Raw genomic sequence first — 13152 nt, forward strand, 5'->3', positions numbered from 1 at the left:
AAGATAACTGGGGTTTACCAGAAGTCATTCTGGGAAATCCAGTAATCCACTAATAGAGCAAGGAAATTGGATACAGTCCAGTAAATAACAGCACTGGTTGTACAAGTTTCTCAAGATATCTGGTTCTGGATAAGAGTGTTCCCTGTGTTAATCTATGTTTGTGAACACAGAAACTAAAAAGGTCTGAGAAGGACAACAGAGTGTAACTGGGTCAGTTACCAGTGTTACAGAGTGTTTGTTTGGTTGGAGTCCCTCTCTCATAAGAACTAGCTTTTCAGGCTGAGTGACAAAATTAAGTATGAAGCAGAGTCATATTCCCTCCAGTATGTTGAATAGAATAAACATATCAAGTTGAAACAGAGACAAGCAAAATATTGTGATCAGACACTATGCTTCTGTTAAGCACTGGAGTCTTTGCATTCTTAAAAACTGTTGAACAATGGCCGAGGTCCATGAAAGCATGGACTACATCCATAGCACTACAGAAAGGAAAATTCATTTCAAGTTAAAAATATCTTCTGACAAACTGTCCTGGTGATGCTCCTACTCGACTTTATTGAGACTCTATGTTAGCCTAAAAACTGTACCACCTGTTCGATAATGCCAACTCAGAGCTGATGTGTTCAAACTAATTCTAACCCGGTCTACTAAATACACATTCATGACCTTAAAACAGAAATCTGAGACATCAAGCATGGATCATGTCAACTCACTATGAATAAAGCAGGGATTTGAAGGGAAAGCTGCAGTGTTCTTAGCCTCAGTATTTCTTTTAAGCAAGGTAATTGACATTTTCAAGGCTCTCTTTTAGCTCTATCAAACTACTTAGTTTTAGACACTCATGGCCCAATTCATTTCTCTAATTGAATTGACATGACATTTACAATTACAGTGAGAACGCTACTTTCACTGTGAGGCTACAGCCATGGTTCAAAATGACCTATTCGCCATTTTAATTACAAATTGTGGCACTTCAGTAATAGTAGCCTTAAGCAAGAAGATGTATTTATGAACGCATGTTGAGTGACATACTGTGCTGATACAGACTTTAGTTAAACAATATTTTAGCACCATTTAACCAGAAATTTACAGAAAGTGATGAAAGTCACGGTATTCCCTATCTTTACCATTCAGAAATGTAGGTTCAATATAATTTATAATTCGTAGAGGCTCAGGGGTCAAGATGCCGACCATGAACCCCAGTTCAAATCCAGCTGAAGACCATTGTGGCATGTTGTTCCCCACTCTCTAAACTATCACTATCCAATCAACGCATAAAATGCCCCCAAAATATCCTTCTTAACAAGTATTATATGCAGATTATACGACTTACTGGATTGAGTGACTCTCCGAGCAGGCAGGGCCGGCTGAGTGTCCGGTTGATTTGACTGATGTGCGTCTTCTAGAGTTTGGGGTGTCCTGATGCGAGGTGGGACCTGTGGAGTTTGGTCTTTCTGCACCTCATCAGTGACTGTTTTGGTGGGAGAGGAGCTGGGGGATAAAGGGCAGGACATGTCAACAGAGGTTTGGACAGCTGGAGAGGAGTCCTCGGACAGCGCGGTGATTGGAGCTTGGGCTAAAATTCCTTTGACAAGCCCGTCCTGTCTTGTCTTCTTCTCATTCCACAGCAAAAACTACAGAGAACAGCACTTGAGATTTTCTCCAGGCACCTGCTACAAAAACAAAGTTGCAGGCAACAAACTTGCGTGAAGCTGATGGTCTGAAGCAAAAACTCTCTACGAACTGCATGACGAAAAAGACAAAAAAAGAAATCCCACTGATCCCACAGTTCACATTATGCTGCTCTGTCTTCTTCGGTGGTATGAGAATTGATCCCAGCGCTGTGGCAAACCCGCGTCCCTCTGCTCTGCTCCTGACTGTCGGACTGTTTTTCTCTCTCTCTCCACTTCTGGTTTAAGTAGCAAGTCTGAACCTGCCTCGCTCTGTGAGATCCTACCTCCATGTCAACACAGCATACCTCTGGCTCTGCTGTAAGCACACACACACACACACACACACACGTGTGCAGTAGAGGTGTGCCGGTATACCAGTTGTACACCAGTGTGGTGACATATTTTAATGGTAACAATACCGCCAACTATTTATTTTACAGCCAACTAGTTCCTACTGCATCTATTGTAATATTTGCACTAATAATAACAGTATCGGGTACCAGTATCGGTGTTAGTGAATCCCCAATTTTGGCAATTAATAATGGCACATTCATAATCCACAATATCCTTCATACAAAGTCACACTTGACCATTATGATATCAAATGCATAGGCTACAGATATTCTGTATATAAAAACTAATATAGATTCACACAATACAGTATATTTGCTGCTTGTTTTTTAACAGATTTTCTTGCTTACTTTTCATATCATTACTAATCTATTATTCATTTAGTTAGTCATGAAGACATCTACACTCAAAAATTGTGAAATGAATGCATTCATACAACGTTGAGCAGTCTATTCAAACCATTTCCATGCTGACGGGAAAGTCAAGAATGAGCACACAGGCCTGGTTTCCATCCATCAAGTATTGTGAAAGTTCCTCTTTATTTCTCCCTGTTTGGTGAATTTTCTTCTCGTTACAGTCACAATGATCAGCTTTTACCCACGCAAGGACATAACAGATACTCATCGCATATTACAGCAAACAGCACCAGACCAAAAATAGTGAACCTCTAAACGGAAGACTAGTTTAGAAACAACGTGACAAGTAAATATGCCTGCGTGAAATACTAGTAGCAAACAGTTACTGCTTATATATTTGTTTTAAAGTCACAACGGTAAACGTTTGACAAATATGAGGTTTCAGAGAAGCTCAAACAATCACGTGACAGTACTTGACCGTCAGCTTAATGCACTTTAGAGACACGCTAGTAGAGCTGTTACAGTAAGCTGTGTCAGCTGTTGGTCTGTCAGCTCAAGTCAAAATTCAAACACACACAGAAATAAACTGCTCTGTTGTGTAAAGTGCACCTTTAATGTGGTAATACCATGGCTAGATTTATACAATATACACATTCTAAATTAGTTTTTTGTGTACTTCGGTTCCAGCAAGAGAAAGACCATTTATGAAGTAGCAAAACATACTTTATAGTTAACTGGTGACTCTTCATATAAGTTCTATTCCTGAGCTCTGTTTAATAATAAACCCTAAAATAACACACAATGAGGGGAAACTGACCCGTTGACACAGTTCCTCCTTGTTCTCAGAGGAAGAGTGCTGAGAGAGGGGCTGCTAGCTATAGAGACTATATTTAACCTACCCTCTGCTGGCTAAGAGATGACAGAAGGCTGAAGAAACAATGACCGCTCCTTCCTCCTCCCACACTCTGTTCATGTGAACTCATTCTGGGCAAATTTCTACACTTTACCCCCATCAGCTGACAATAGCTAACGGACCCTTTAGTTACGGTGTTGGCAGATGAGAGGCATTCTGAATTCACGTGTTTATTGCATGGCCCTCGCTGCCTTTTTTAACTAAAATACAAACTAAATGGGTATTCAAGACCAGCACCAATCTATTCTACGCTGTGAAACGCAACCAGCGTACCGTTATAATCGCTGTTCGAAACGGTCTGTATGTCATTGCTGATAGCGAGTGCTCACACTAAAGCTAAGTGCACAGTGTTCTCCTAGAAAACAGATTTTCGTGACAGCAAAACATGCAAGCTTTGTGAAATCCCATTTTTCTGGTTTTGTACTCCACAGGCACACAGGTAATACATCAATACCAGAGTCAGTTCCCTAAACTTAACTCCCCAAACAACCCCAGGACAGGACAGGATATCTGCTCTCGCACAGGATCATTAAAACATGAAACTCTCTTACTCTGGTCAAGGTGAAACTAACAGCAAAACTAACTCCAGTAGACGGGATAACATCTCTATGAACAGAACCTTGTTTTCTATTCACTGAAAATAGGTGGAACGGCAGAAAACCTGAACACAGCAGTAAAGAAAGGCTTCCTTGTTTGAAACACTGACACAGAACAGAGTGAGGAGGGGGATTAGAAGGTGAGAGTGCATGCTATAAACAAGTACCGACTGAGAAGAGACAAGTGGAGATATCATTAGTATTTATCTTACCTGTAGCAACATGTTCAAAAGGAGTCCTCTTTCATGACAATACAACAATCTTTAACACACACACATCGGAGAAGAGAGGGGGGGTAAGCAGGAGGAAATGACCAGTTAACCAGAAGATGGGAGGAGGCAACGAAGCACACTTACTAGGAAACAAAAGAGCATGTGAATGTGTGCTGGCAGAGGCTACAAAAAGTCTGCCGGTAGATCCTGGTAACAAAATCACTTTTGTCTTTCTCTCTATCTTTATTTCTCACTCTCTCTATCTCCCTGTGATTCTCCCAGAAGCTCTGTGTTGCGCTGTGTTGTGTGTTTTAACCGCTCTGTGTTGTTCTCCATTGTAACTTCCTCCCTCTCTCTACAGCTAGTTTCCCTTTAAAACACAGAGAACATGCATATATACTGTATATATTGCAATGCTCATAGTACTTTAACCCTTTGGACCCGAGAGAGGGAAAATGTGCAGCCACTTAAAAAACACAAGTGCTTTTTAAAAGACCCACATTTTGCAAACACATCAATGTGCACAAAGAGCAAACAAGCAAAAAACAATAGTGCCTGTGTAAAGAAAATAATCTAAACACTGCAAAAAACAGGATTTTATAGACAATGTAGGAATATAATAGCCGAGACAAGGTCACCAAAGAGCCTTTGAAAAGAAACAACACATATGTGGTAAAGCAACCACAAAACAGACTGTAGCTTCACAGCTCAATTTGCTCATAGATGAACCCTCAACAGGTCTTGCTCACATATTTCCGTATTCAACAGGCCACTGAGCATGAGGTCCGCTCCGTCAGTCAATGGGCTTCGGCCTTTCAGTTTCAGGAAGTGTCTCATTTTGATTTCAGGAAGTGTTTAAAAGTCACCATTAACATTTTTGGTGTCTAACCTGCTATTAAAGTTAGCAGAGTTGCATTTTTCAATCTTGTCCAATAGGTGGCAGCACAATCCTAATAGTCTAAGAACTAACAAACGTTTACAGAGGTGACATTCTTGACCGTTAAATATAACTCTCAACACAGACAAACATTCACTTACATACGTTTTGTCATCTTGCCTTCAATACAGCAGCTTTACACACTCAGGGGGACAGAATATTACTAAAACTCACTTTGTAAATAGGGTGGGAAAAAAAAACTCAAACCCTGTCCTGTTGGAGCAGAAAGGCCCATTTAAAACAGGGTCGAGCGACCAACCAGTGAAATATATCTCAAGTTTTTCTGTTATGTTTTTCTCTTAAATCATATATTTCGATAAATGATAGATAGAGGCAATCTCAGAGGGAAAGAAGAGTAGTTTTAAATCCACAAAAAAAGGACAGGAGCGGTCACACTCCTCTTGTTCACATACATGTCACAAGTATTCTATAAGACAGCCATAAAGCAAACACTCATTAAGAGCTGCATCCATATCCATAAAATAACAGTAGTCTTACCGGTGTGGGATTGGTGGAGGGCCTTTAGATACCGCCCCTGCTTTTGGTGGGAGAGGTGGAGCATTTACGTCATTGCTGAGGGACGCAGTTCGGGAGACGGATGAAGTTATTCTTCCTCCGTCACCACCCAAATGATGGGCAGGGGGCTGAATAGCTAACGTCTGAGGCCGAGTTTGAGCAGAGAGGGAGTTGGGAGGGTGGAGAGGTGCATGTGTGGGGGAGCTGGCGGGGGTGGAAAACTGGAATCTGCTTTGTACAGCTGGGGCATTAACCGCATGTCTGTCCGGTTTGGGGGAGGCAGGGGCTCGAGCAGGAGGTGAGGGGCTGAGGGGGGAGGTGAAGCACTGTGGAGGACAGTTGGGGATGCTTCGTGGAGGGACAGGGGGTAAAGGGCCGTCAGAAGCTGGAGAGACAAGTGGGCTGGGGTCGCACTCCACTGGAGCACTGGAGCGAAGCCGAGTCCTTTCTTTGGGCACAGGCTTCTCCTTCTCTCCATCTATTCCTCCATCCCTCTCTTCCACTTTTACTTCTCTAGCTGCTGTCTTTCTTTGTCCAGGAACCGGCCTCTTCTCTCCTACTTCTCCACTTTCCTCTTTCATCCTGGGCACTTGTCTCTCCCTGGGGACTGGTTTCTCTCTTTCCCTGGGTAAAGGTCTCAATGTCTCTCCGTCTCTTTTCCCCCTTTCCTTGAGGACAGGTTTTTCCTCCACTGGGATAGGCACGGGTCTCTCTCTCTGCAACGCTTTGGCGTGTCCCGTTTCCTCCAATCTCTGATCTCCTTCAGACGGTACGAGGTGAGAGTGTGTGTCAGATTGTGTGTCGCTGTTCCCGTGCGTTTTGTTCAGGCTGGCCAGGATGCGTCTCTGGTGACCCGGCAGGGTGATGCCCATCCACTCCAGCTGATCTGGTGTGAGGCTGCGACATTGTCGGAACGTTGCCAGCCCGGCACTCAGAAATGCCTCAGAGTACTGCTCCAGGCGAAGAACACATAACCACTCCCACACAGTGTAACTAGTGGGTTCAGACTGAGACATGACTGATGTGTGCGAGTGCAGCATGTGGGAGGGCGAGTCTGTGTCGTCCACAGAGGGAACAAGTTGACTTTAACTCCTCAGATCATGGCTTACACAACCTGTGGGAGAGAAACAAAAACACCAACAGTTTTCAAGAGTATCAATTAAAGAAAAGCATTCATAAACTCCAAACAAATAATCTCACCGGCAACGACAGCGCCGCTGGTATCGTTTTCACCTTGTGAGTTTGTGTGCGAGTCATCGTGGCAAAATGTAGTCCCGGAGACACCTACTGTAGCAGGAACTACAGAGGCATGTTTTGGATATTTTGCCAGGGGATTATGTGTCACGTGATAGCATTGCAACCGTGTAAGATGCAGTCACGAAACTTTACAGGTGTGCAGTTGAGATCAAAATTAAGGTTGAGGTCGAGGATGGTTGTGGCTTCAGCGAGGAGGGCGCACACACATTTTTGCCCCTGGTCCGATTTGGCATTTGGTGCAATCAACCGCAAGATGATCTCTTGTTTTTCCTCTTTTGACTTTTTAGTTCCTGAAAATGGATCATTGTGTGTCACATTGGTCCGATTATAGACCAGATGATGAAAAATACTTCCTACAAACTGCACTATTTTGAGAAATCCTGCATTGGGTAACGTTTTGTGGTGCAAAAGTGCAGAAATAATTTTGATTCCTAAAAGGCAACAAGTGATGATTAAATCAACATGCGGACAGAGTTAACCGTGTTTACCTGAGGGTGAACCGGAGGAGGGGTGCTACGCTTCCGCAGCAATACTGTTGGTCGGGACTGCGTTATCAGCTGTAAAAAGCATATGATCTCAGTGCAGTGTGGCGGCCGTGAGCTAACCAGCGGGGCACGCTCACGTGCACAATCATGCACAAACATGCACTAAAAGCAAGCGTGGTCGGCCCGGCTTTGTCAACAAAGCGAGGGGAAGCTTGGATAACAACACACACATAGGGAGAGGCACTTCATTCTCTGCTCAGGTACACATAAAATCACTATGTCTTTACAGAGCATATCGTTGTGTTCTGCTATATTAATGCTCTGAATGTCATATGTTGCTCCGTTAATAATCAATAGTATACATACATCCAAGAGTTGGCCCTATTTCTGATCTGTAAACGGCAGTGTCAACTGTCAAAGTTGTGTGTGATAAACTGTTGTCAGGAAGGGGGGGAAAAAAAGGAAGTTGCGTAAATGCCTCGACAGATCCCCTAGCAACAAGTCATATTTAAAAGCTCTGTCGAATTCATCAGCACTTGAACGGATAAATCTAACTTTGGATTGTGTATTCATAAACTGCTGCACAGATCAGGTGATCAAATCTGATTATGAGTGACATAGAAGGAAGCTGCTGTTAGATCTGTATTCCCTACTTAATGTGTTATTTAAGGTAAACTAATCTCTGTACACGCATAAAAACATACATCTTTAGAATTACTTATTACATACTTAAATATATTATTAGTTTTGAGCAGTTAACACAGTCAGTAGCCTACTGCGGCACTATCACACAGCAGACCGCTATGGGAGGAAGTGTAATTGACACAAGTATTGACACACACAGCACGTTCACACAGACTCCCTCAATTCTCTCTACATCTCTCAACACACACTTGAATGCTGCACAAGTGGATTCGAGATTGGCTTCCCACAAGGCATCCCCACTCCTCTCCATTAGCACTCTCTTTAACGTACCATCCACTCAAGGTTATGGTTTTCTAATGCAGTATACATTTAGCATATATTTTAGAATTTTTGAGATTTGAGTTAAGTTCTGCAGACGAGTCACACTGCCAGGCCTTAATCAGCAAGCAGCAGAGCAGGCAGTGCCAGCTGTCCGCATTCACATGTGGCGAAACCTGCCCGACCGTAGCAAATAGCTCCGTAAGGACCGCTGTGATGCACAAACTTAGAGCTTTGACAAAACCATGAGCAAAAATTAATTCTAAACGGTGTAACACGTTCGGAACATGCCTCCAAAAGCTATTTTGTTGCTGTCAAAATCATTAATTATAACACCGACCGCTTTTACACCACTTTATCTCTGCCTGGTGCTTTTGACCACAAGGGAAGCTGCTCATTTCCCAGACAGAGACACAAACAGTCTTTCTTCACAGCTTAGAGCGAGCCTCTTAAGAAACTACACAGCCTAAACTACACTTGAAACAGGCTGATACATCTTTATGTCATGATGTCATGTAAAACAATCAATGTTACTCTGAATGCAACTTTTAATTGGCCTAATCTAGTTTAGAACTTTAATGGTTAAACTTGAAAATGAAAAGATTAAATGTAACTGTACAGAAGACGCATTAGCTGACTGAAAAGCAACAGATCACGCAAAATAGTCAACAAATAAAAAATATTACATGGACCTGATTTCATTTGGTAGCCAGATGTGAGGGTGGAGGAGGCTGAGCGAGCACACAGTAACCCACACAGACCAGTCCGGGACGTGTTACTCACCAGTGTGTGAGTGTGTTCAAATGAGGACATTTCATTTCCTGTCAAAAGCTTCCTCTGACAGGGCAGATACCACAGAGCACAGGGACAGGGTGAATCTTACGCTCTGATCAACTGCAGTTCCTATTTCTGAATTGAGGAACTTAACTCACACCATAAATTAGTGCGATTGGTCGTCTACCGTCATTGGAGACGCACAAAAGTCCAAATATGACATTTGAACACACGCACACATTTAAGTAGCAGGTCTCAGCATTTTTGACCAAACACACATTTTCACCTCAGCACTATTGTCCAGAAAAGCCCTTAATCAGCCTTGTGTGTTTGGTGTGTGTGTGCGTGTGTGTGTTCGGTGTATGTGTGTGTGTGTGTGTGTGTGTGTGTGCGTGGGCGTCTTTAAGAAATGAGGCACAAGTGTTAAATGCTAATATAGAGGGTGAGAAATACAAATGAAAACTGTTCTCTTTGAATAACACCCAGTCGGGCAGCTGAGTTCTGCAGTCTGTAGCCGCTCAAAAGTTTTTTTACTAAGACAAGTGACAAGACTGCTGCAATAACCAAGGAGTGACAAGATAAAAGCATGTCAGATAATCTCTGAGGCTCCAAAATGTAAAGCAGTTTTTACTTATGGAATATTTAAGGTGATAAAAACCTTGAGAACATTGCGATTTTGTTGCAACAGACTTGATTTTGACATTTGTTTTTTGACCAACCAAGCAATCCTGTAGAGAACCCAACACACTAAGCTTAACTGTAGCGTACAACTGTGTGTCGTCTGCATAACAGTTTAAAGAGATGCCGCGTTAATACGGACACAAAACTTCCTACAGTACCAGATGTAAGGAGCACCACTTTAAGACATGACTGCAGGCAGGTTAATGAACATGAGAAAACAGGAGAAAATGTATATAAATTGTATTTCTGAGCATCCTTTGTGCTGCATTTTTTATATTATAGCGACTTAATAAACGCTCAAATTCAAAACCACATCTGGCAAGAACTGGATTGAAGGCATTATGGGGCCTATTATGTGGACATTTATTCACTATTATCTCTGTGAATTGTTTGCCAGTCATCCATCATGTGTATAAATAAGGCATTGTAATATCATGAAACACAAGAAAACTCCAGTTTACCACTGTTATTTACACACTCACATAGTTCAAAACTTTCTGGCCGAACAGCTAACAAACACGCCTTTTGTTTTGGTCTCTGTGAGGCAAACAACCTCCCTTGGAAAAAAAAAAAAAAAAAGTGCAAGTTCATCCTCCTGGCTTTGAGGTCCTCCATCCAAAAGACTTACTTTCATGGCCCACATCCTTCAGTTGATCCAGGACCGGAATTATGAATTCTGCATCTCAGAATTACTAGTTTTACATTGTCAGCTGTCCTAACTCTGGACAAAACCTGGCTGCCTCTTTAATGTACTGATGATTAGTTTGCTGCCTAAGATGTATCCTGTAGATACAACCTTTTAGGAGATGTAGCAACGGCTACTCTTTCACTTTTGACAGACCTGCTTCCTGTGTTTGTGCTTCAGCTCCGCAAAACACTACTCGGACCTTTCTCTGCACTCAATGCAGAGAGATAAAATTGATATTGATCTTTTCACCTTGGCTGTCGGTAAAGTGTCAAACAAGGATATTTTCAAAAAAGCATTTTGCTCTCTGCACATTTCAATTTATTTATCTCCACACTCTCTCCACTCTCGCCCTCTTGCTTTGCGCTCCCTCCTCCCACTCAGAAAGCCGCCAATAACAGGGTCTCTGTGCTGCCTTCACAATGGAACATTCTGTTGCCTAGGAAAGTTCACACACACACACAACACACAACACACAAAATACACGCACACTGACATGAAGGAGGGAAACGCATGGTGGGGGCCCACTGGTCAAATCTGGTCACACTTTCTAACACAAGTGCTCACCTAATAACATTGTTTGTGTGAAGTTGGTGGGGCCTCAGAAATTGTGTTTCAGGCTCATATCCCCTTTCAATTTGACACACAAGCAGAGAGCCAGGATGTTCCATTTGCTCTGTTCACGTTGATCAGTGCGGGCTGACGTCAGGCTTCAACTCTAACCTGCATGTAGCAGACAGCATATGCATTATCACAAAAACACTGATTCTACGGGCTATTGGCACAGTAAACAATGCTAAACCATTTTTTTAGCCATAAATATCAACACAATGTTTAGATCTACTCAGACACATCGACTTAAACAAATAGCCTTACTTAGATAGCAGAAATACGTTATGCTGTTAATGGAAATTACACTGACTGCAGTGCACTGATTATAGACTTTTGGCTGAATTGTAATAATAGTGAAATGCAATAGTGCCAATTCTTTCCTTAAGTCATACCCACTCAGTGTATTGCAAACACTGACCGTATTGCACAAGCGTCATGTTGTAATGTTGTAAATTCTATGTGTACCGAGACACACGCGCATGATCATCATCGGTTATTACTGATATCCTGGAAAATGTGGTCTTATTAACCCGCAAACACCGTTTTAATTTGCAAAGGGTGCTGAATGACGACGATGTGGTCACGATAATGTGTAATGTACTTAAGTTTGTGTATGCTGTCCAGCTGTCTTTATACACTACCCCTCGACTGTGAAGTCTTGAGAAATACTCCAAAACAAGTAACGGTTTCCTTTAACCCGTCCTTTCAAGAGCAACAAGGCCTTTGTGTGAGAGTACATATAAGTGTGTGGCAAAAACCACAGGGAGGGGTAGATTAACAATATATATCGCAATATTGTGTGATTGAGACACTGGCATCAATATCATGGTGTGTTACTAAGACACATGAATATCCTACTTTGAGTATACTTGTAGAAATACCGGTGAAAGGTTATGTTTGCTGTTAAGTGAAATGCCGGTACTGAAATGTTGAATGTTTGAGACATTTAGAAACAATGTCTCCATCACATAGTATGTCAACCAGAGGGCACGAACAGGTTCATTTTCTTAACTTTAAAATGCAACACTCAGTACATATCTTGGTCCCAAAGAACTAAATGTAGGACATCTTGGTGGCCGCGTAGTAAAGACACATTATTTACGTTAACCGTAACATTCCCAGTTTGGGGGCCTTTGTTGCAACGGTTACAAACGTTTCTATCAGTACATGTAAAAAATAACAATATCTCCCAAATATCTATTACTGTATCTGTTTTAAAGGTGGACTCTGTTGACATCAGTGAAGCTTGGTGCTCAAACACAGTCAAAGTTAGTGGAACGGGTTTTCCTGATTTCAAATTTTTGAAGTAAAGCTGTCGGCCATGTTGCCCAGAGAATTGTTTTGTTGCTGCTGTTTGCATTCCTCCATGATGGTCGTTGAAAAATAAAATGCACAAGACTGCACTACTGTTTCTGTTCACATTAATTTGGAGCCACCTGATGAACTAAGTTGAAAATTAAATTGTGACAATATTCAACAGACGCTACCAGTTTTTGGTTTCTGCTCTGGTGCCTCTCCAGACTTATGGATAAGCAAAACGCATGCACACGCACGCGCACACACACACACACACACACACACACACGGGACATGACTCACATACCATCCACTAGACACACAGCTCTTTTCAGCCCACTTTCAATTAGAACTAAATAGTGACTCAGTCCTGCCAGTAAAGGAACGCATCTGAACAATGTCCTCTAGTGAACAAGCCTGTGTGTGTGTGTGCGTGTGTGTGTGTGTGTGTGTGTGTGTGTGTATGTGTGTGTAACATGTCACAGAAAGACGTTTCCCATGGTAACCCACACACAGGCCACATTGAACCTACGAGTCCCTTGATGGGACCAAAGTCCTCAGCCTGTGACAAAAACAACAACTTTTAAATTAAATGAGTGTGATGTTCTGCGGGTCACAATGTTTTCCTGCCATGGTGGACGTGAACTGATATTACCGCAAGTATAAAGTGTGTGTATACTACAAACTTGCAACAGAATAGGTTCGGAGTATCTTGTTTTTCTCTCGACTGTCCATTCCTTAAGTCACTGCAGCAAAAAAGTTTTGACTCTCTGACAGCTATGAAAAAACCCAGACGTTGGAAATGATTACCCGTACACATCTCATTAAGCACGGCTTTAAAAACA

The 13152-nt window shown here is 42.3% G+C and overlaps 1 protein-coding gene across 9 annotated transcripts in view; it reads right to left on the reverse strand.

The window, feature by feature from the left end:
- Positions 1–13152, reverse strand: part of arap1 (ArfGAP with RhoGAP domain, ankyrin repeat and PH domain 1) — a 42295-nt gene that overhangs the window by 27321 nt on the left and 1822 nt on the right. For 5 of the 9 annotated variants that reach the window (XM_076099960.1, XM_076099961.1, XM_076099953.1 and 2 more), the window contains exons 2-3: positions 5537–6668; positions 1334–1491 (exon numbers count right to left, since the gene is read on the reverse strand). In XM_076099960.1, the coding sequence (XP_075956075.1) occupies positions 1334–1491; positions 5537–6594 (1216 nt within the window). In that variant the 5' untranslated portion in view covers positions 6595–6668. Of the gene's footprint in view, positions 1–1333; positions 1492–5536; positions 6669–6754; positions 7213–7299; positions 7369–8951; positions 9073–13152 lie in introns of those variants that run through there. The other 4 variants (XM_076099956.1, XM_076099954.1, XM_076099955.1 and 1 more) reach the window with 4 other exon arrangements.

This window comes from Anarhichas minor, unplaced genomic scaffold, assembly GCF_050575085.1.
Source record: "Anarhichas minor isolate MPS153535 unplaced genomic scaffold, ASM5057508v1 ptg000026l, whole genome shotgun sequence".
Taxonomy (NCBI): Eukaryota; Metazoa; Chordata; class Actinopteri; order Perciformes; family Anarhichadidae; genus Anarhichas; species Anarhichas minor.